This window comes from Porites lutea, chromosome 2 (assembly GCF_958299795.1).
Source record: "Porites lutea chromosome 2, jaPorLute2.1, whole genome shotgun sequence".
Taxonomy (NCBI): Eukaryota; Metazoa; Cnidaria; class Anthozoa; order Scleractinia; family Poritidae; genus Porites; species Porites lutea.
The window spans coordinates 30,293,998-30,315,204 of record NC_133202.1 but is presented as its reverse complement, the minus strand read 5'-3'; the positions used below and the strand labels follow the sequence as shown (position 1 = coordinate 30,315,204).

Sequence of the window (21,207 nt, the reverse complement as noted above, 5' to 3'; positions counted from 1 at the left end):
AGGGTCCTTTTATAGCCATTGAGCCACTTTCTGTTTGCTGCGAGGGACGCGTCCTACCACGGAATTGAAGGTCGATTGTTTGGGATGAAAACACACTTGCTGGGCAATGTTGGGAAAAGCCCGGGCCAATTCCATCAGGGTCATGCACGTCTTGGGTTTGGGGGGTTTCTTCTTGCGCATCGGGGGATGACGACCCGCGCGTCGGCGTTGTTGTTTTTTCTTGGTGGGGGACCGCAACGCCCCTCGTTTCTTGGCATACGCTTCGGCTCGATGGTAGGCATTGGCGTACGCCCATTGCTGCTTGGTCGGACTGGCCAATTTTTCCCACCACGGTTGGGTTTGTCGTTGTTCGGCCGCTTTCTTCTGAATGAATTTCAGTACGTCGGTGTCACTGGTGGGCGAGGGGGTGTAACTGGCGCGTGGTCGGCTGGAATCCGCTTGCACCTCATCTAGAAACCGCACCCGCTTTTTTTTTCTTTTTCGAGGCGTGATTTTGACGCGGACCATGGTGCGCGGGAATCCAACTATCGTACTTGGCCGGCCACCCTTTCCACCGGACCAACACTCGGCGTCCTTGGCGTTTCAAGACTTTTTCGACCCGAAATAACGAGTCGTCCGACACTTGCACTTTTTGAACATCGGGTTCGTAAAACGTGCCTTTTATAGGCGTACCGTCCCATTCACTGAGTCGATACGTGACGATCGGATGACGACGAACGTGCGTGACCACAAACACTTCTTCCGTCCACCCGGGCAAATACCCTTTTTTGAAAGGACGATGTTTCTTATTGAGACGCACCCGATCCCCGACGCGACATTGGGGCGGTGGGGTCGTTTGCTCCAAACGCGCGCCGTAGAGTCGGTCCCACACGTCTGGGACCGTTTGGGGGGTGACTTGATGCGGGGCCAGCCCAATACTGCGATGCTGGGTGTGATTGTAGGTATGAATCAAGGGCTGTAACACGTCCACGTACCGTAACGTATTGTGAGCAGTGAAATACCGGTACATGCGTTGTTTCAACGTGCGATGCCATCGTTCCACCACGGAGGCCTTGCTATCCCCAAACGTGTAAAAATGATGCCACCCCTGTTGCTTGAACCAGGCTTGCACTTTTTTATTTAAAAATTCTTTGCCTTGATCCGTCTGCACGCGGAGTGGTCGTCGCGGTGAGGCTTGTCGACGAATCTTGTCCAATCCTCGGAGCATCTCCGTGCTGCTTTTGGATTTGATGGGGACGGCCCAGGCATACTTGGACAGGACGTCGATCACTGTCAACAAATAGTTGTTGCCCTGATTCCATCGACGGAGTTTTTGCATGTCGACCAAATCCATTTGCCATTGTTCGTCTCGGTCAAAGACCAACGTGGGTGCGGTGGGAAACCGCGTCCGTCGGGGTTTGTGGAGGGTATAACTCAACACCGATTGGAGAATCTTTTGGGCTTGCGGGGTTTTCAATTTATGGGCTTGGGCAAAGGGTTGGACCCCGCCCAAGGCCCCGGGTTGCTGGGGATCTTCGTAAGCGCGTGGCAACGACATCAAGACACTGACACCTCATGCTAGCCAATCTCTGTCTTTAATACTTTTTTTCACACACCTACATGATTTTTTTCAAAACAAACATGAGCTACCAAAGTTCTTATGCAAATGGCGCCTGCTCTCATAGGCTCGCTCCTTGGCTTGGATGGCTTCCCCAAACTGATTGGCCCACGGCCAATGCCTCTCCACAACATCCCTCTCTGGGGAAGCATTGTCTTTCCCAGTGTCCAAACAGTGTTTCTTCAGGAGCGGGACTGCATGCATGCCCCATGGTCTCACGAACGCCTTCTCAGGGGGTGTGTCTTTTACCCATCGTCTCAGGGTGGGTTGCGCTGTCTCTCGGGGGGACCACAGCGGACCATGGAGCCATTGAAAGTAGCCACAGGGGTCTTGGCCTGGGAGAAAGCTCCCACAACTGAAAAACACTTTCTGGTAATTCTTGCTGGTTCGGCTCAATTTCATCCTAGGGACCAACCCACATTTGCACTTGAGCTCCCCTCGTTGCAATCGGGCCCGGACTTGAGGGTGCGTGTCTTCTTTCAATTTCTCCATCACCACTTCCCGACTATCTTCAAACAAATACACGGGACAACCTGCTAGGGGGCACTTGAACCTCAACTGGCCAAATTGGGTCTCGGGGTTAACGCATTGGAGGATTCGATGAGGATGAAAGGGGCACGTTTCATACAAGAGCTCGTTCAACTGGGTCTCCATCTGATCAAGGTCCTGGTCTTCCTGGGCAGGATCCACCTGAGATATCCCTTCCTCTAGACACTCTTCCTCATAATCTTTCAGGGTGCCCTCCATCAAGTCGTTCACGGAGGAAACGGGTGAGACGATGGGGGAAGGTGTGGGTGGTGGGTCTGCTCGGGGTAGGGCGTTCAGGGCCCACACGAGTTCACTGGTGGGGTTCGGTTCCACTTTCCTCTCTACAGCCTGCACTTGATAGGCTTCCGCTTCAGCTCGGGGTAAACCGATCAACGTCATCTCGTGTTCACGAGTAGTTTTCATGTCTGGGGTTGGTGCTGGGGCTTCTTTTTCCCCTTTGGGTTTCTTACTACCACTACTCACTCGGCGTCGTTTGCGTCCTGAGGGTACTGCAGCAGGTTGAGTGGCTTGACGTTCCATGCTTGAGCGGAATGATTGGGGTGCACGTCTGGCCTGCCTTTTATAGCTCATGTTCCTGCATCTCGTGATCCTCATACGATCTTGTGTCCACCAATCCTGACTCTACTTGAGATCTCGTGAGGGTGGTGTGATCGGAGGGTTCACCAATCAGAGCCCACGCTTTCTGTTATAAAATCCGGGGTGGTTCGACGAGTGTTTTCAGTCATCGCGGTCCTCTCTTCTTGACGGTAAGCGACCATGGCGTTGAACCAAGTGGGTCTTTTGGCGTACAGTCAGGGGTTTGCCCTTTCCCGAGACGAGTATATTATTCGAGAACTGGCTTTGTGTGACTGGACAGGGCATCATCATGTGTTGTTCAAATACCTGTTACCCCATGGTGTGTCCTACGATCAATTATCCGAGAAGGCCAAGAGGCGTGTCGATCGTCAGACCCGGACAGTGCATGGGTTGCCCTTTGAACCGTCCACGGCGTACAACCGCCATGAGTTTCATCCCTACCGGCAGATCCAGGATGATCTCACCCGTTGGTGTCAACGGTACCTCACCCCCCAACGGAATCGAGTCGGGGTGTTCACCCTCAATGGTCTGTATCGACTGTGCCAAGAGATGTCGTACCCCCTCGTGGTCTTGGAAGGACAGGGGTGTAGGGACTTGGCTAATCTTCCCATTGCCACCGCCAATGTGATGGCCGCTAACGATCAAGGGCGTAATTGGTGCATGGACCATACTGATGGAGCCCGTGAAAGTGGGGTCTGGCATGATCATTGCGCGCATGTCCGGGTTTGTCAAATGAGTGGGTGGTTACGTCGCCACTCCCATGTTTTACCCACCCTGTACCAAGTCAATGCCCAACGCGTCTTGTGGCAAAAACGATGCGATCGTCTGTTGGATGTGATCTTATGCAACCCTTGTAAGGACGACAAAGACAAGGCCTTCGCTCGAGGACAAGGCCTGGATTGGATTCCCGATAATTGCTCCTACTGTCGCCACGCCCGACGTATTTTCGAACAAACGGTTACGTGTCGGGAATGGCAAACCCCCATGTTGTACGCGGATGATGAACCACATACCTTATGGGCTTGGACTCCATTATCTCGCCTTAAACACTGTTTTTAATTTTTTCACAGACCATGCCGCTGACGATTTACACGGGCGGTGCGAAAGGCGTGGACACGCACGTGGAACGATTATGTCAGATGTATGGGCACGCGTGTGTGGTCGTCATTCCACCCTGTCACCCTCGAGCCAAGTCCCTCACGCCCTTGACGCAATCGGAGTTGGACGCCGCTACCCCCACTGTGACCCAGGCCGCGTTTCGATTGGGTCGACAAGTGCATCATCCCATCAGCCTTCAGTATATCCAACGCAATTATTATGTGATCCAGCCGGCGTCCTTAGTCTTGGCCGTGGGTTATTTTGACGCGTTGCACAAGCATCTCTTGGGCGGCACAGGCTGGAGTGTGGTCATGGCCCAGCTCTTAGGCAAACCCCTCTATGTCTTTGATGTGGATCGGGAAGACTGGTTATGGTGGAATCCCGCCCTAGGTCAATATCAACCATGTGAAGGCATGACCGAGGACTATATTGCCCTCCCCACCCTCCAGGACAAGACCGCCATTGTAGGCACGCGGGAAGAAGACCCAGCGATCTATCCCACCTTGGAACGTTTATTCAAACACCAATAAAAAAAACACAGTTCTAAACCACATCATTTGTTTTATTTTTTTTAATGAATATCGACGACCACAAAATTCATAGCTGACATCACATTCATAATCAAGTCCAGTCTCTTCATCACTTTGTCCATTGTATCGTACGAAGGTTTCCTTCTCCCTATCATGACGGGGCGCTGACCCAGGGGACAATTGATCTGATGCTTGAAGGTGTCAATCACAAAGGCAATGCCCTCGTTCAATAAGCGGTCGAGGTTGGGGGGTTGACGCGCCATCTCCGTCATCATGCCAATCTGAAACCCAGACATAAAAATTCTCAAAGTCAAGGTCATGAGAAGACAAAGAGTCAAACCACCTTTTTTACTCACCGAGAGCCGGTGATCCATGAGACGGTGGCAATGGTGGCAGCCATTTTTTCGGGGGGCGTGCAACCGCACCACCACTTGATTCCACCAACGATTTTCGCCCAGATGTTGAGGAAACCCTGTCAGGTCGCATTTGGGTAGACCTTTGAATTCACGCACCACCTTCTTTCGCTTATCCATAGTACAGAAACAATGGACCCAAAACATGATCTTGACTTGGACCTCCAACGGGAGCACGCGGCCAAACGGTTTGTTCCTGGGATCGACTAACCCTCGGCAGTCCACTCTGACACAGTGAATAGCATGCGATTGATGTCTTTTCTTGACATTCCCTTATTAATCCTCTGGTGTCCACCAATCACGCACTCGCGCTAGACCCCCTGGTCCAGGGAGGATAAGGTGTACCCATGGGGGGTACCCCCTAGAGTCTCCTCTCGTTCTTAGACACCCCACGTGATGGCTCTCCACCATTCTGATTCGCTCGTGGAGTCTCTAAAGCACGTTGCGCGCTTAGTGTGGACTCATTCCAGTTTGTTCAGTCACGCTGGTCAAGATGGTGAGTTCGCTGTCCTCGTTGGTTTTGTACTCGATGCCGATCGCCATGTTATTCGAAGCCTTAAAGATGTTGGACCGCCTGCCGATAGGCAAGGAATGCCTGCGCGCCTTCTTTAGACGATGCACCCACGACGAACTCCGTGATTGGGCCAAAACGTTGCCGTGGGACCACCCTGTTGCCCGGAAACTCGACCACGAGGTCCATCGCCGCCGCATGGCTGGTAAGTCTTATGGCTTTCATTTTTTTCGGGTGTGGGACCCCTTTTTTCCCTCATGTCCCTTTTTTGATTCCTAGACGTGTTCAAGGGGTTTGCGTTTCTACGAGACGTGTTGTGGCCTGTCCACCTGTGCCTTTGCCCTCGACGAGCTCGACTCAATTGGGCCGCGCGGTTCTGGGTCCCAGCCTGTTCCTGTTGATTTTCATTTTTTTATTAGATTCTTGGGATCATGTGGAGAATCAGCCTGTCTGTCATATCTACCAGTGGGTCGCGCATCCCACCCCTAGCGGCGTGTGTAATCATTGCGAACGCATGATGGAGGGATTAACATTAGATGACGTGATTGCAGGCAATAGGGAGGGGTCCCTCACCGAAGATGATATTGTGGAGTATGTGCAGAGTGGGGACCCTAACCATCGGGATTGGGATGATTTTCCCTTACGCATGACGTTTAGGATTAATTCGTTTCTCCGACGCCAAGGTCCTGTGGATGAACCGGATTTAGCCCTGTTAGGTTTTTTAGATGATTAATTTTAATTAATTTTTTACAGCCACGCATTGTCTGTTACGTCATCACACGCAATGGATCCGCCCTTTGCAAGCTGGTTTCTTTCGTACCAGTATTCCCATCTTGATTCGACTTTCCACCTCTTTGTAGGCTTTCATTATACGTTAAACCAGTATGGAGGATGGATTAGACCCGTGCAATTGCGATGTCATTATAGTACGGTTCGATGTATAATTAGTCTTCATGAAACGTTTCAGATGTGATTTCTACGATAGACGAATGGGGGTGGATCCTTGCCGTGCAACAACAATACCATATTCATAGTGTTTATCATTTCGTGAAATTCTGTAATCATCCATAGTCTTCATGTGTTCAGCCCATTATTATTAAATTTTTAGATGTGATTATCGCGATTGACATCTATGGGTACAGATGTTGGATACAAGACCGTCTTGATTATTTACTTATGGGCTCAGAAGAGTAATCATCCATTATTCTTTTCGTAGATTCGCTTACCATTCTCAGTACCCACAGGGTTCATGGTACTTCCGCTGCATGGTGTTTCCTCGGCAGCATCGTGCACTGGTACACTGGATCGGGAATTCATCTTCCATTTCCGAGACCCATTAAATTACTCTGTTGTCGTTGTTATTTGAACTTTCGTCGTGCTAGTGACTTACATGTGCCCTGTTATAGATATTGCAAACTATGGGCTACCCACCCCATCCTTAAAAAAACCTGTTTTTTTCTTTTTCAGATTCTCGTTTTGTCATACGAGCCATTTATCTCCCTTTCCTTTTTCAGCCATTGCCGAGGTGATAGACCGTCATTCCAGGTCCCTCCAAAATTTGACGGGGCGATTATATTTTGTGTGCAAACGGTGCTGGATCTATTTACGGCACGTGTCCGAACTCCATGAACCCTGTCGGGGCTGTGCCATGATGGAGAGTATGGACTGGGAATTTTGAACACCCGGCAGGGGGAGGTCTGCATGGTGGCGCCACCCCTGTTGGATGTTCATGCTTTTTTTTTTAATTTAATTAGATTCCCATTGGATCATGAATCGTGTGCTGATTTTCCGAAGCTGGCCCATCCCTCACAAACTTTGTATTGTCAATCATCAAGGACGGGCCAGCTTACTCCATTTGTTCAAACTAAAACGTTAATTTTTTTCCTAGAAACGCTTTGGATCTTACAACATTTTAATTTTAACCAAGATTGGATTTTAATTGAATTGTTTTGTGTACAATCTTTTCCGGGCGTGACACCACGAGGGCGTCACACACGTCCCATTTTGTAAACAAGTCTTTTTTGTTTTTCTAGTTATTCATTGGACAGTAAGACACCGCCTCGTGCGTGCCAATGGTCGAGTATTTCTGATTCAGTTTGCTTCTTGGCTCTAAACAATGTCATTTCATTTTTTTGTAGGTATTTTTTTTCATGTCGATTTGTTTTTGATCAAACCTTGGTCATTGTTAGGATTCAATCATTATATTCCATGGCCTCATCCGCATTGTATGACTCCTTCAGCCAGGAAGCAAACACCCTATCTTTATTGTGCGTATTGATGTCAAACAAAAGGGCGTGACGTCATTAGGACCTCACACACGTCCCGCTTGTAACCAGGCTCTACGCGGTACGTTCATTAAAACCAATGTAGTGATTTTGTCCTCAATACAGTGTGTTTTTATTGACTTCTGGGAATGCGAGGGGACTGGGGCTTTGGTTTGAGCGTCCCATTCGTACCCAGGTTCTACGCGGTCTTCAAAACTATGCCAAGTATGCGGATCCACCTCTTGTGGGGGGTCACGTGATTTTTATGCCCATATTTGGGAGCTTTGACGTCACTTTGGTCACATGGGCTGTATGCTTGATTCTGATTGGTCGAGAAAAATTTTGCTGCGCTGTGATTGGTTAGTCCCGTTAGTAGCCCTATGTACTACTCGTGATCTGAAAACTGAACTTTGTGCAAGAGTCTAGGAACTGTGTAGTCATTCGGAGTCGTGGAGCTGATCGAGTGTGTAATTGTACGCGAATTGATGTCCATGAATTCTTTAAGTGTAAAACAGTGTACAGAATTCTAAAATATGAACATGTGAAGAAATATACTTTCAAGGGAGTGACGAATTAAAGCTAAATGGAACTGGTTGTTTCACACATAATTCGTGACACGGGGTATTACACGACAGCATATCAAGCTGATCATGCAATAGCCAAACTAGTTTTGAGCCGGTTAGAATCCAGTTACTTTAAGGAAATTGAGTAATTTTAATTTTCAGTGGACAACAACCTTGTACCAGAATACTTTAAACAATATTGCATTCTTTTTTACATTTTTCAAGGGCTATAGATGTAATTAGTTATCTGTAATAACACCAAAGAAAATTTCTTATGGAAGCCCGAGAAAACGTATGTCAAATTGCACAAAATGACATCTTACACATGAAATTTTCAGAATTTTACCTATGTTTTCACAATCCTTGTAAAATTTGACTTTTATTTTCTCGGGCTCCCATGATGGATTCCGTGTTAATTTATTCGTCCCCATTTTAAGACTTAATTGACGTTGAGGGCAGAAACTTTTTTACTGCCGTCAATTAAGTGGCCCGGCATTCATTGCTCGTAGTGTATAACACATAGCGTTCGGGATAACAGCTCGCGTATTTCTAAAAAAAAAGACAAAATGAGCGAGACAAAAAAATTTCAAGTTCCTTCTCCTATGCCAGAGAAGCTTTATAGGCTGATAGACGGTTTTCGTCTGTCTAAAGCGCTATTTGCAGCATGTGAATTGGAAGTCTTCGACAAACTGCGATCCGCATCCTCACCACAATCGGCCGACGATATAACAAAGGCATTGTCCTCCGATCTTGACGCCACTACACGTCTCATGGACACCCTTGTAGCAATGGAATTACTAGAAAAATCCAAACAGGGTGACCAGTGGTTGTACAATAATTCTGAAATGGCTACTAAATTTCTCACCACAGACAGCCTGAATTCGCATCTGGATTTGATCGCACTTACAAACAAAACGACATATCCTATCTTTGAAAACTTAGAAACCGCCGTTCTTGAAGGAACTACGCAGTGGAAGAAGACGTTTGGAATGTCTGCAGAAGACTGGTTTCCCAATATTTGTAACACCGAAGAAGCCAAATTACAGTTCATGGGGGCCATGCATTGTAATTCACTCTATGGAAGTTATGCTACTGCTAAAGCCATTGATCTAAGCGCGTACAGAAGCTGCTGTGATCTAGGAGGTAAGTAAAGTAACGAAACGTCCGTACACATCACCCACAAAGGAGCTTTTGCAAAGAAGTTTTCAGCGACTTTTTCAAGTTAGGGTTGATTTCCACTGTCTGACTCTGACAGTCTGGTTTTCACTAGATCATAAGTGCAACGTAAGCGACGGAGTCGTAAGCGGAATAGGAATGCTGTTTTCACTAGATCATAAGCTCTACGCTTCTGAGTACGACTATGACTCCGATTGTGAAAACTAGCTTTTGGACCTTACGTCGTTTCGGACATTTTCATTGCCGTTGCCGTTGTTGACTCCCTTTGGAATTTCACTCTGCTGAACGGGAAATTTAAAATTCCGTACTTCACTCTGCTCTAGGGGCTGTGGGCACTCTCGCCTATGCTTTCTGTCAGGTCTACCCCGAAATGAAGATAACAGTCTGTGACTTGGAGCCAGCCGTGAGTTTAGCCCATCACTTCCGACCATCAGTTGAAGCTTGCCCAAATCAAGCCAATGTTTCCTTTGCGGTCGGCGATTTCTTCAAACCTGAAACCATACCAAAGGCTGAATTGTACGTGTTGTCTCACGTTCTCCACGACTGGTCAGAGGATAAAGTTGACTTGATTCTTTCAAACGTCTACAAGTGCTTAACCTCAGGTAATTTTTCAGGTTACACCACCTTGCTAAACATTATTGATTATTTAACAATTCTTCCTTGAGCCCGAATGGGCTCTGAGTCAATAGCCCATAAGGCCGAAGACAAATGGGCTATTGACTCAGAGGCCATGAGGGCGAGAGGAATAATTGTTTTAGTAAAATCCAACTAGTCAGTCAAAAATATCGAGACAAAACAACTTAAACAAGACTTTAATCCTTTTTTGCCGCCAAAAATCCGGCGCTTTTCGCTACTAGTGAACTAGAACATGTAGCCTAGTAGTAGCTCAATCAATCAGAACGCAGCATTGATAATAGACCACTAGTTGAATTTTACTAAAGACTAATAGTAACCATCGGTAAGGAAGTGCGGGTGAACATACGCGTTTCAGGCGCGGATCCAGGATTTTGAAATGGGGGGTGAATTTTTGTAATAATGTAATAGAACCAAAGCCTGGTTGAGGTGTTTGAGGTCTGTGCATCAGCATGATTGATTTCCGATGAATAGCAATAAAAGGGGGTGGTAGGCCTACACGACTTTTACCTCATGCCAAAATGCTGCTTATTCCAGTAAAATTGTTTTTATCTGCTGGGTAGATTATGCTCTGGAAGGTTCTGCATTTATACTGAGCAAATGTGATTTTAGCCGCATGTTTCACACTGAGAGGTCATGACATACATATCGATTGACTGTAGTTATTGTTTTCTGGTCGGCAGGATTTGCCCTCTGATGCAAGCGCATTTTCTTTGACCTCTTTAAAGCTTTTTTATTGCGGCTGAAAAAGGGTTCCAATTTTCTCCAAAGTGCCTTCTGGATCTGAATAACTAAGCGATTTTCTTTAGCCCGTGAGTGTAATGTTTTTCTGCAATGCTGTATCACGCTGGGCCCAGCTTGTCAGTTTTCTTTGCAGAATGTTAAATTATCAGAATTATCACGGATAGTGACTTACAGATCCAAAATTATAAGAGTGAACTGCAGCCTAAACTGAAGCTACATAAATTTACTATGGAGAATTGAATTGTGACTCAGTAAACTCCAGCTTGGTGTTTTCTAAAGACAGTGTGAGTCTTTAGACTGGAGCGCGTAGTTCCTCTCTTGGTAATAGCTTTGAGTAAGCTTAACAGTCCTTAGACTGTTTTGTTATTGCCACAGTTTGTGATCAGGCAAGACCATGGTTTCGGTTCTCCACACGAACCTCATCAGTTGCCGGGTTGGCTTTGTGCTTAGTTGCTTTTGCAAGAGCAACTTTGAGGGATAAGAAAAAAAAAAAAGAAAGAAGGGGGCTCAGAAAAAGGGGGGTGAAAATTCACCCATTTCACCTCCCCTGGATCCGCGCCTGCGTTTACCTCAGAGGTGCGATTGATGTTGCATTTAGAAATGGCACGTTAGTTTATTGTAAGACGAATCATCCCTCTTTTCATTAAAAACCTGCCATTTTTCATAGCTTTTTTACCTTAGATGAAGACAAAAGTGGTCCATTGCCCGCGCTCATCAAAAGTCTTAGCATGTTGTTGGTAACAGGAGGAAAGGAAAGATCACTTACAGTGTACAAGCATCTCCTGGAAAAGCATGGGTTTGTAGATGTTCAATGGAAAAAAGTATATTTTACTCAAGATGCCATTTTCTGCAGAAAAATGTAACATGCAGCAACCACTGGATAAAACTAAGTTAAACACTGACTTATGGTCATTGAATGCCGGTGAATCGATTATTATTTCATTATAATTGGGTAACCTTTCCTAGTATGATAGCCAAGGCGGCAGTGGCTATGGGCACCGAGCGCAAATTAACTATATGAAACTGTCATTGGGGGCTTTTCTGGCAGCTTAGTCATCAACAGGAAATGAAAAAAATTAGTTAGGTTTAGATGGGGTATCAGTTAGTGAATTTGGTTGTAAAAAAAGTTATTTGAAAATGGTCTGGTATAGGGGGTACGAATTTTGACATCCACCACCGAGGCTGGTGGTATTACGCAAGCTAACATTTACAGTGATTCATTTTCAAAAGGCCTTGGTATTTTTTATGGGATCCAGACACGGATTACAAGTTAGTGTTAAGTAATTACACTTGCTTTACCGAAAACATTTCAATCTTTACCACAAGACGTCTTGTTATTCAAATTGATATACCGATTGCTGTGCTAGGAGTAAATGTACCCAGCTACTGGAGTATGGCTGGGATTGTGTTTGGTATTAGAGTTGGACAAGTTATATTTTGTGTAACTGTCTCACGAGTGTTTCCTCGACCGTAGCAGTTTAAGACGTACTGTTAAAGTGAATTTTATTTTAGTATAGGTATTGATGTACAACCAAAGGAGGTATTGAATTATCATTAGTATTTGGAGTATACTTTGTCCAGATAGTCCTGCTCATCGACAAATGAGCCATTCTGCATTCAAGTGGCATCTGATAAATAAAACACGTTCTTATACTTTAAAGCGCGCAGCGGAGCCCCATACCTAAGAGAAAATGGAAACCTATCAATGCCAGCTAATATGGTTATGACGCCAGCGTACGCCCGTACAGTCTCTGGTGGTAGGGGTAAAAAAACTCAGCAGGTTAGGGAAGAGCAGACACTGCCGTTATCTTTCGTTTTGGCGCAAAATTAACCATTTTAGGGGCAACCAACGGAGTTGATCGAGCAAAATTCTAGACTAAAGTGTCTTGTGTTCGATTCATGACAAAATTTTCCGAAATAAATTTCTAAGGCTTTGCTTTTTGCTCTGGTCACGCTTTTAGTCACACTTCAGGGACAACCTAGTCTCCCCCAGACGTATGGCTGAGAATTCTTTTCCGAGACTACTATATCTGACTGTATTACTGTGATCAACCTTGATTTAGAATTTTATCTTCTCAATTATAGTATAAACTGTTTGGTTTTAAGTAATATTAAAAGCATTTTTGAAGGGAAGCTTCGCTTTTCGCCTTAGCTAAATTTAGGTACAAATTACAACAGAACAAGCGTTTGAAGGGCCCACACGGGGTATCACACGATGGCATGTCAAGCTGATGCACTAGCCAAACCGGTATACTGATCCGGTAAGAATCCAGTTACTTTAATTTATTTGTCTGCGTTTTTATGCGTGAATATACTAGAAACACGTGTATCGCAGAACCTCGCGAAGCTTCGGGGGGACGCCCATAAAATGTCAGGGATGAAAGGGGAAGAGAATTGGAGTACATTGGGTAGCTTGGGAGGGCGAGTTTCAACACTGGCTCTAAGATTGGAAGGTGGCCTTTTGGTTGGAGTAAATTTCAACCCAATGCTCTTTTATTAAAAAAGAGTTTCTGTGATTTAAATGGGGTTGGTGTTGTTAAGGAAGGGTAGCCAATGTTTCATAGGTCCCGTGTTCACCCCATTTGACCCTCCTACATTGTGTAATTATAGTAAACGAAAATGGGTGTGATAGAGAATAACTGCAGGGGAAAATGCAGCCAACACATGCTATCTTTAATGTGTAATAATAATTACTTGTGAAGTTTGTCATTACTAGTGAGTGGATGAAATGGTAGGAGATAATGCTTCCGTGAAAATAACAAGTAAATGCTGGTAATTGGAGAAAAACTATTTATTGTTAAGTGAATTACAGCAAGAGAGTGTTTGCACTTGTTGTAGTATATAATCACGCTTGACAACTAATTGTTTGTAACAGTAAGGTGTAAACATAATCAGTTACACTAAAATAATGTAGCAATGTGATATTTTTCCTATTTGACCCCTTTTTTTTTCGTTTTTCCCCTACTGGGGAACCTGGTCCCAGGCTATGTCACATGTTGAGGAGAACTATGAATGTGATCATGACTCATAATTACTGAAATTTATATGGGGTACCCTCATTAGCACTGAATTATCACTGTAAAAAATAGCAAATCATTTATGAAAGTGTTTATAGTTATTTGTGTACATGCATGAGAAACAAATACTCCTGCAAGAGTGAATTTGTATGCAATGTCCACATACAAGTAACGTTGAGGGTGATCAGTATTTCAGTTCTCAACATACATGAGCTTGTTGAGACATGGTTGCCAGAGGCATAGTTTTATGAATTCCCAGACTGACAGTCAAATGTACACTTTCCCTGACCAAATGAATTGACAGTTTGTCCAGATATTAATGGATTCCAAATCCCAGTCAAAACTTCGTGTACTGGACACAGATGATGTAAAACAAAAGACTTCTTTGTTTTCTATTCAGGGAAAATCTGCTTGGTATGTTTTCATGGTTTTTGGTTCTTTTGTTTTATATGTCATCTGTGTCTGGCACACAAAATAAATGCCCAAACTCCCATCACAGCCATCCTGTCCACCTATTTAATACATGAATTTATCGTGAATGTAAAGTGCAGAATGGATGGATCTCATAGGAAACCCTATATCTGCTTGTTTTTTGATTTCTTGATACAATATTCTGCCAATGACACATGTTTAACTTCGGTGAATATGCAAGAATATGTCACCTTCCTCTGGCTTCTTTGAAGGAGCATTTTCCCTGACTTATACTGAAATTCCCTGACTTGACTTACGGGGAACGATTAATTTTCCTAACATGGTAACACATGTCACATACTAATATTGTGAGGAGATCCGACATCCAGATGTTCTTTTCGAATATTAAATAGGATTGAAAATAGGAGGCCAGCAATAATAAATTTTTGTTATGCTTGACTTAAAAGACACAGCTGTGTTTATGTATAAGGCTGCTATACAATGATAATATATTTTACTTGGGATGGTTTTGGGGAAGTAAATGTAATGAAAATTGTAAACGAAAATGTTGTTCAGCAAGGATTTTGTTTACAAATATAACGCTTCCCTAAACAAGTCACACATTATCGGTGTTCTAAACTGTTCATTGTAAAATAAAGCTTACTGTAAAACCCATTGTTGCTCATGGTGTGAAGGCTGATCGGCTGTCCCGAGTCCGTTGGAAAGATACTGTTGAAGTGCACAATTCTTGCTGCCTGCCTGGCGGGGGGGACTCCGCATATGAAAGGGGTGGGGGTGCTCGTCGTCTCGCCTAGGGGTGTAAATTACGGATTTTGGTCTCACTTAGGGTGTTCTGGGCAAAAAGCCATCATATTTAGCCGTGAAGGTCTCGTTTAGGGATGCACATGAAAAAATATAAAAATATGTGTTGTTGTCTGTGTTTTAACATGGTCTCTTTTAGGGTTCAAAAAAAGCTTGGGCTACGCCCAGATCGGTCTCTTTTAAGGGTTTAATTCAAAATTTCCGACGAGTGTCCCCACCCCTTTCATATGAGGAGTCCCCCCCCCCGGGGCTGCCTGTCGCTGCATCGAAGAAGGTAATTTTGACAGTAAACTTTAACCGTTGCCTGATCCAGTCTCGTAGCTTTTGGAAGTGTCGGCAGTCGGTGTTCCCTCTCTTCATCGGTTTCGTTTACCGTGTAATTGTACTACCGTAAAATTCCGAAAATAAGCCCCTCCAAATATAAGACCCCCAAACCGGTAACGTAAAAAACCCTTCGTTAAATTGCCCCTCCAAATACAAGCCCCCCGGGGCTTGCACTTGGAAAGTTTTCCTCAAATACAAAGTAAAACAAAGCAAAAATGGTAAATTTACTTTTAACTATAAGGCTAGCCTATTTTGAAACGCAAATTTCCCTCCGTAGATAAGCCCCTCCGAATATAAGCCCGTCCAAAAATAAGCCCCTCAAAAAGGGCCTTTGAAAAATATAAGCCCCGGGGCTTATTTTCGGAATTTTACGGTATTTTGTCGCTGCCTCTGTACACGTTTGTGGTCGCTGTGTTGACGACGTTGCCTTCGCTGTAACCTGAGATCAGGCGTTATTTTTTTTTCTTTTTTTTTTTTGCTTCTTTGGCTCGAGAGGGAAAAAAATAACGCCTGTTACATTTATTTAACAAGCCGTCAACCGCCCCCTAATTTACATAATCTAACGTCTGCTTGACCTGTCATGTTATTAGCCAATAAGCGTTTACCATAAGGGAATCAAATTTTGGCGCGAATGTCTCTTTTGAAATCAATTTTAGGGAAAAGAAAATTTTCAAGTTCGTCCATGTTCAGATGGCGCTTCCTAAAAAAGAAATTTTAAATGTGTTGTTTTTGTGATGAAATACTGCTAGCTGGAGCTGCCGTACCTTTATGTAACAGCTACAGATAATAACGAATTTACTGGTTAAAGTTCGTTGACTTCGTTCTGTACCGAAAGCAGTAAAAAAAAAATTAGGTTGAAGCACCCTATTTCACGAACCGAAAGGTGGTGTGAAAGCGAAGATCGCTCAGAATAATTCGCAGGTTTCTGAAGCAAGAATTACAGTCAAGCCCGGTGAAGATTCCGTTCATGAATTGATTATTTGAAAAGTGAACCCGTTTGTCGCTTCTGTAACTTGTAGCCGGTATCAAATTGCATTCAAATGATCGGTGAATTTTTATATAGATGAGATGGAAAATATTTCAATGGATGAAATTTCTATTACGGCATTCTTCAAATTCAAGAAAACTGAGCCGGCAGAAATTTCATAACGAACTCGCGTGTGTATTCACTGCTGATTACGCAAGCAATAATGCAGACTGAAATCAGCAACAACTAACGGATGACGGCATTTTGGCCAATCGGAACGGCCCAAATCATTCTTATTGTTTCCTCTCCAATCAGGAAAAAGTCCAGATTCTGGCTTTTTTACATGTGATCCGACAAACAAATGTATCATGCCCTCTTCCCGTGAGAGACATAAAGGGTTAATAGGGAGAGGGCATGATCTCAGGCTACCTTCGCTGTGCTAAGCGATGCTCTCTTTCCTTCGCGGTTGTCTCCAGAGGAGTTTCAATGGAAAATCTTCCTCGGCGAGGATTTGCAGCCACTTGCTGTGCTTGCAGTTCTGTGTCATTTGCATGGGAAATTGTTCGTGATTCAGCGTGAAACATTGTTTCACAGACGATGAATGACTAAAACATGAAAATTCGCCTTGGTCATCAACGGCAAAGTCTATGTTGCCTGGAAACGCAAAATGCTCCATGACGTCATTGGCAGACACCAAGCCGGGATATAGATTGATTTATAATCTCGTCGCGCGCCGCGCGCATGTGCAGTCCGCTAACCACGCGTGGTCTTAGCCAGCTGCGAAATTCGAGGCCTCATAAAAAATCAATCTTTCTTTCTCTGAATATATATGCAGACTGCACACGGCGCGCGTCGAGATTATAAAGTCGCTACGCTCGGAATGAGCGATTTCTATCTAACCTGGGTATCTGTGTAGCTTGCGGGATCAGAGTGCGAGAGTGCCAGCTCGAGCATTTTGCCTCCATGATTCTCCTCACTGCTTTTCAGCAAAATTCATCGCCACGGCGCTCTGTGTGGACTACCGTATTTATTCGATTAACCGCCTTGGGCGCTTATTAAATTTTTGGACCTTGAGAGTGGGTGGTTATTCGAAGTTTGCGCTTATTCGAGGCTGGGCGCTTATTAAATTTTTACCATTTTCGGCAAGTGTAATAAGTTTATTTGGCAACAAAACAATAAATGGCAATAATAAAACGCGAAGATGTAACAAAGCAAGGTTTCTTTGAAATACTCTGAAGAAAACTTCGTCTTCGGGCAAGTCTCTTATAAGTATTCAATGTTTTTTGAGTGGGAGGTGAAAGGGGCTCTGGTAGGGGTGGGCGCTTATTTGAGTTTGAGATTAAGTGCGAGGGAGGTGGGATGGGGTGGGCGCTTATTAACTTTTACTGGCTTCAGGATAGGCGCTTATTCGAGGTGGACGCTAATTCGAGGTTGGGCGCCTATTCAAATAAATATGGTATGTATGGTTACAAGTATCGCGCGCGATAAATCCCGCCAGCTACGCGGGCTAGGGCTAGGGCTAGATTTTCTCCAACTATTTGTCATCTCGACGTTCCTAAATTTTATTTCACAAAATTTTAGACAAAGACGCTTTGTAACAGGGTATATTTTGCTGACCTCAACATCTGGACTCTGCCGTTGCCGTTTTTGCTCTGGGAAATGAATCAAAGCTTAATTTTCCAGTTATTTTGTCAATGTAATCAGGGGCTGTGGGCACTCTCGCCTATGCTTTATGTCAGTTCAACCCAAAAATGAATATAACGTTTGTGACTTGGAGCCAGCCGTGAGTTTAGCCCATCACTTCCGACCATCAGTTGAAGCTTGCTCAAATCAAGCCAACGTTTCCTTTGCGGTCGGCGATTTCTTCAAACCTGAAACCATACCAAAGGCTGAATTGTATGTGTTGTCTCACGTTCTCCACGACTGGTCAGAGGACAAAGTCAGTGATTTGATCCTTTCAAATGTCTAAAAGTGCTTACCCTCAGGTAATTTTAATTTTAATGAAATACCAACACAGTCTTATCTAAATATTTTGTTATTATTATTTATTCAGCAATCGCACCTTGTCTCATATTTTAGTTCTAGCACATGCACATTTTTGCACATCTGCTGTTATGCCTTTTGCAGATCACACAATTAGAATTAGAATAAGAATTAGAAATCAAGTTCAGAGGTGAAGAATATGTAAGAAATTTTACGTACGTAGGTTATGGAGTTTGGGCAAATTCTTCGCGATAATTATTCATACCCTTGGATTCCCGGGACTGACACCAGGGCCGAGTTGTTCAAAGCTGGATTAAGATAACACAGGGTTAGTGCGAGATTTGAATTCAGATTTGAAAGCTTAAAATGCATTTCACTTTTAATTCTTTTTGTCTACAAGTTGATGATTGGAAGCTCTAAAAATAACAGAGAAAATTACCCGAGAAAATGCTTTCGAACACAAGAAAAAGAAACCTGGGTTAAGTGCTAATCGGCCTTCCAACAACTAGGCCCAGTTTCATTGCTAGACTTCTTAAGCTGACTGTTTGATTAACAAAAGGCATTTCAATTTCTGTCGCTCGAACGGCTTAGAGTCCGTTTCGCTACTTAATGGTATGTTCCCTTATTGTTTGAACAATCTTTCCCTCTTACCACGAAAAGGCAGGGGCAAAATCGCCAGTTTTTATAGTATCTTCTCCTTTTAGGTGGAGGACTTCTCATTTGTGAACAGATTTTAAACGAAGATAAAAGTGGCCCATTGCCCGCCCTTCTTAATTGTCTTCTTATGTTGGTGGAAACCGGAGGAAAAGGAAGATCAGCTTCAGAATACAAGCTTCTCCTGGAAAAGCATGGATTTGTAGATGTTCAAGCGAAAAAAGTTTATTTCTCTAAAGATGCCATTTTATGCAAAAAGTTGTAAGATACATCAAATGAAATTTTTGTCTGTGTTGCTATAAGAGCCCCGCGCAATCTCGTATCCAGTAGCAGGTTCCATGAATGAGACAATAAACAGACAAAAATCGATTGATTCTGTCACTTAAATTTACTGAACTGTTACACTGATCACAGGGCCAGAAAAAATGGTTACATCATCAATAACTGACAATTTCGTGCTACTAAACTAGCCACTGAAAAGTGCAAATTATGCTGGCGGTGCTTTTTTCGGAAAATAGATGAAATAATGAATTATGCCAAAAATTATGCTAGCAGAATAATGTATTAAAGCCTTCTAGGGACCACCCGCTGACCTTGCCTATTCCCTGTACGGCGTCTTCCCAACCGCTGACCGACAAGCCCAAGATTCTGGGCAAGGGATTAATAAACGCATTTCCTCCAGGTAATGGAGCATGGCTGAAATTGTGTTTGGTATTACTGTAGGCTGAGTTGACTTGAATGTTATGTAACTGTTTCAAGGTATAAAATTGTCATTAGAATTTGCAACATACTTTGACCAGATAGTCCTGTTTATTAAAAAGTGCGCCTTTTATACATTTACGTGGCATTTGATAATATAATAAAACATGTTCTTATGCTGTTCATTGTGATGTGACTCACACGGTACAGCTGGGTATGGCTGCATACAAACTAACGTCAGACGTAATTTGTAACATCTGGCGCTGAAATGTTTACTGTCTTCACTTGGTTGAATTAGGATGAAGGTTAGACATTACCTGTTAATTTTGACGGTAAGATTTATTCCACTTTTACTAAAAGCAGTATCCAATCGTTTGCCTTTATTCAATACAGGAAGTCAATTTTTGGACTAAATTTCCATTTAATAACCGTCAACCGTAACAGCTAAGCCTCGCTGCCTCGGACAGCACAAGCGTCTTAGGCCCCGTTCTTCCTGTTCCGGGTAGCAGGGTTACTCGCCTACCCACGGTACCCTAGGCGAGCCACCTTCATTCTCGTCCCCAGAGCGTCCTGGAAGCCTGAGCACGAGGACCAGGAGGCTCTGGGGACACAGGATTTGAAGTCCTTAATTTTAGGACTTCCGGTCATTTCTGAATTTCTACAACGTTTCTAATAGCGTTCACTTGCTCTTGCCGAAGTGTCAATGGCTGCAAATTTAGCTGATTCAAAGCTTTGAAAAGACAACCCTTCAAGTTACTTTTGAATCGGAAACGAACGGAAGTCCTAAACACTAGGACTTCAAATCCTGTGTCCCCAGAGCCTCCTGGTCCTCGTGCTCAGGCCCCCAGGAGGCTCTGGGGACGAGAATGAGCCTATTTTTCCTATATTTTTGTACAAAACTTGGCGAACAGTTTACAACAAAAAGAAAACTTTGGCTCGGCTGGTCAGCCTTCGAGCTGGGCCAATGTTTGTACATATCAAGAGAGTCTCAATAGGGTTAACCGTCAGCCGTCAAACGGCCTAAAATCTAACCGTCTGCCGTCAAAAAGGGTTATTTTTTACCGTCAACTGTATGCAGAGTAATATTAACCGTCAAAACGTTTGGAGGTATTTCAAATCTCACCATTTCAGCTGATCTTCATGGACTTTTGGCTCCTGAAGTATCTTTTAACTGGAGAAACCACTAGCCATGTTCTCAAAACACTGTCTCTGAACATTACAAAACTTTATAACTTTCTTATATCCCTAGTAAAATATTTGGAAATTTTATATTTTAAAGGCCAAGTCAACCTCCAAAACACAACGTTTAATATTGATTTATACAGAAGTTAATATTTTCCTTACGTAAGTGCTCAGTTGTCGCGACAAAAATCCTCCCCCCCCCCCCCTGTCCAGGCGATAAATAATGACCGGTCCCTTAGGGAGGACGTGAACAAGCAACGAGGAAATTTTATTTCTCTTTTTGAACTTAGATATAGTCCCTAGGAATTCAAGTCCAGTTGGGTTCGCCTACATTCAGTCAAAGTCAGTGGGTATGAATAAAAAAAAGAGTACAAATTCACTTTTTAAGCGACCTTCTCGTTGCCGTCGCGTCGTTTTAAAGTCACTAATTATTAGAGCATGCACTAACGCTGTTATCAGCTCTTGACTCGGGTACTATACCGGACGCCATGAAA

At 44.0% G+C, this 21,207-nt stretch overlaps 2 protein-coding genes across 2 annotated transcripts in view; both read left to right on the top strand.

The window, feature by feature from the left end:
• The window catches only part of LOC140928273 (acetylserotonin O-methyltransferase-like), a 45,577-nt gene that overhangs the window by 19,063 nt on the left and 5,307 nt on the right, over positions 1-21,207 (top strand). The gene's annotated exons all lie outside the window — the stretch shown is intronic.
• On the top strand, positions 8,618-11,696 carry LOC140928274 (probable bifunctional dTTP/UTP pyrophosphatase/methyltransferase protein). Its single transcript, XM_073378012.1, has 3 exons — positions 8,618-9,244; positions 9,601-9,879; positions 11,322-11,696. The coding sequence occupies exons 1-3, from the start codon at positions 8,668-8,670 to the stop codon at positions 11,333-11,335; spliced, it is 870 nt and encodes a 289-aa protein (XP_073234113.1). The 5' UTR covers positions 8,618-8,667; the 3' UTR covers positions 11,336-11,696.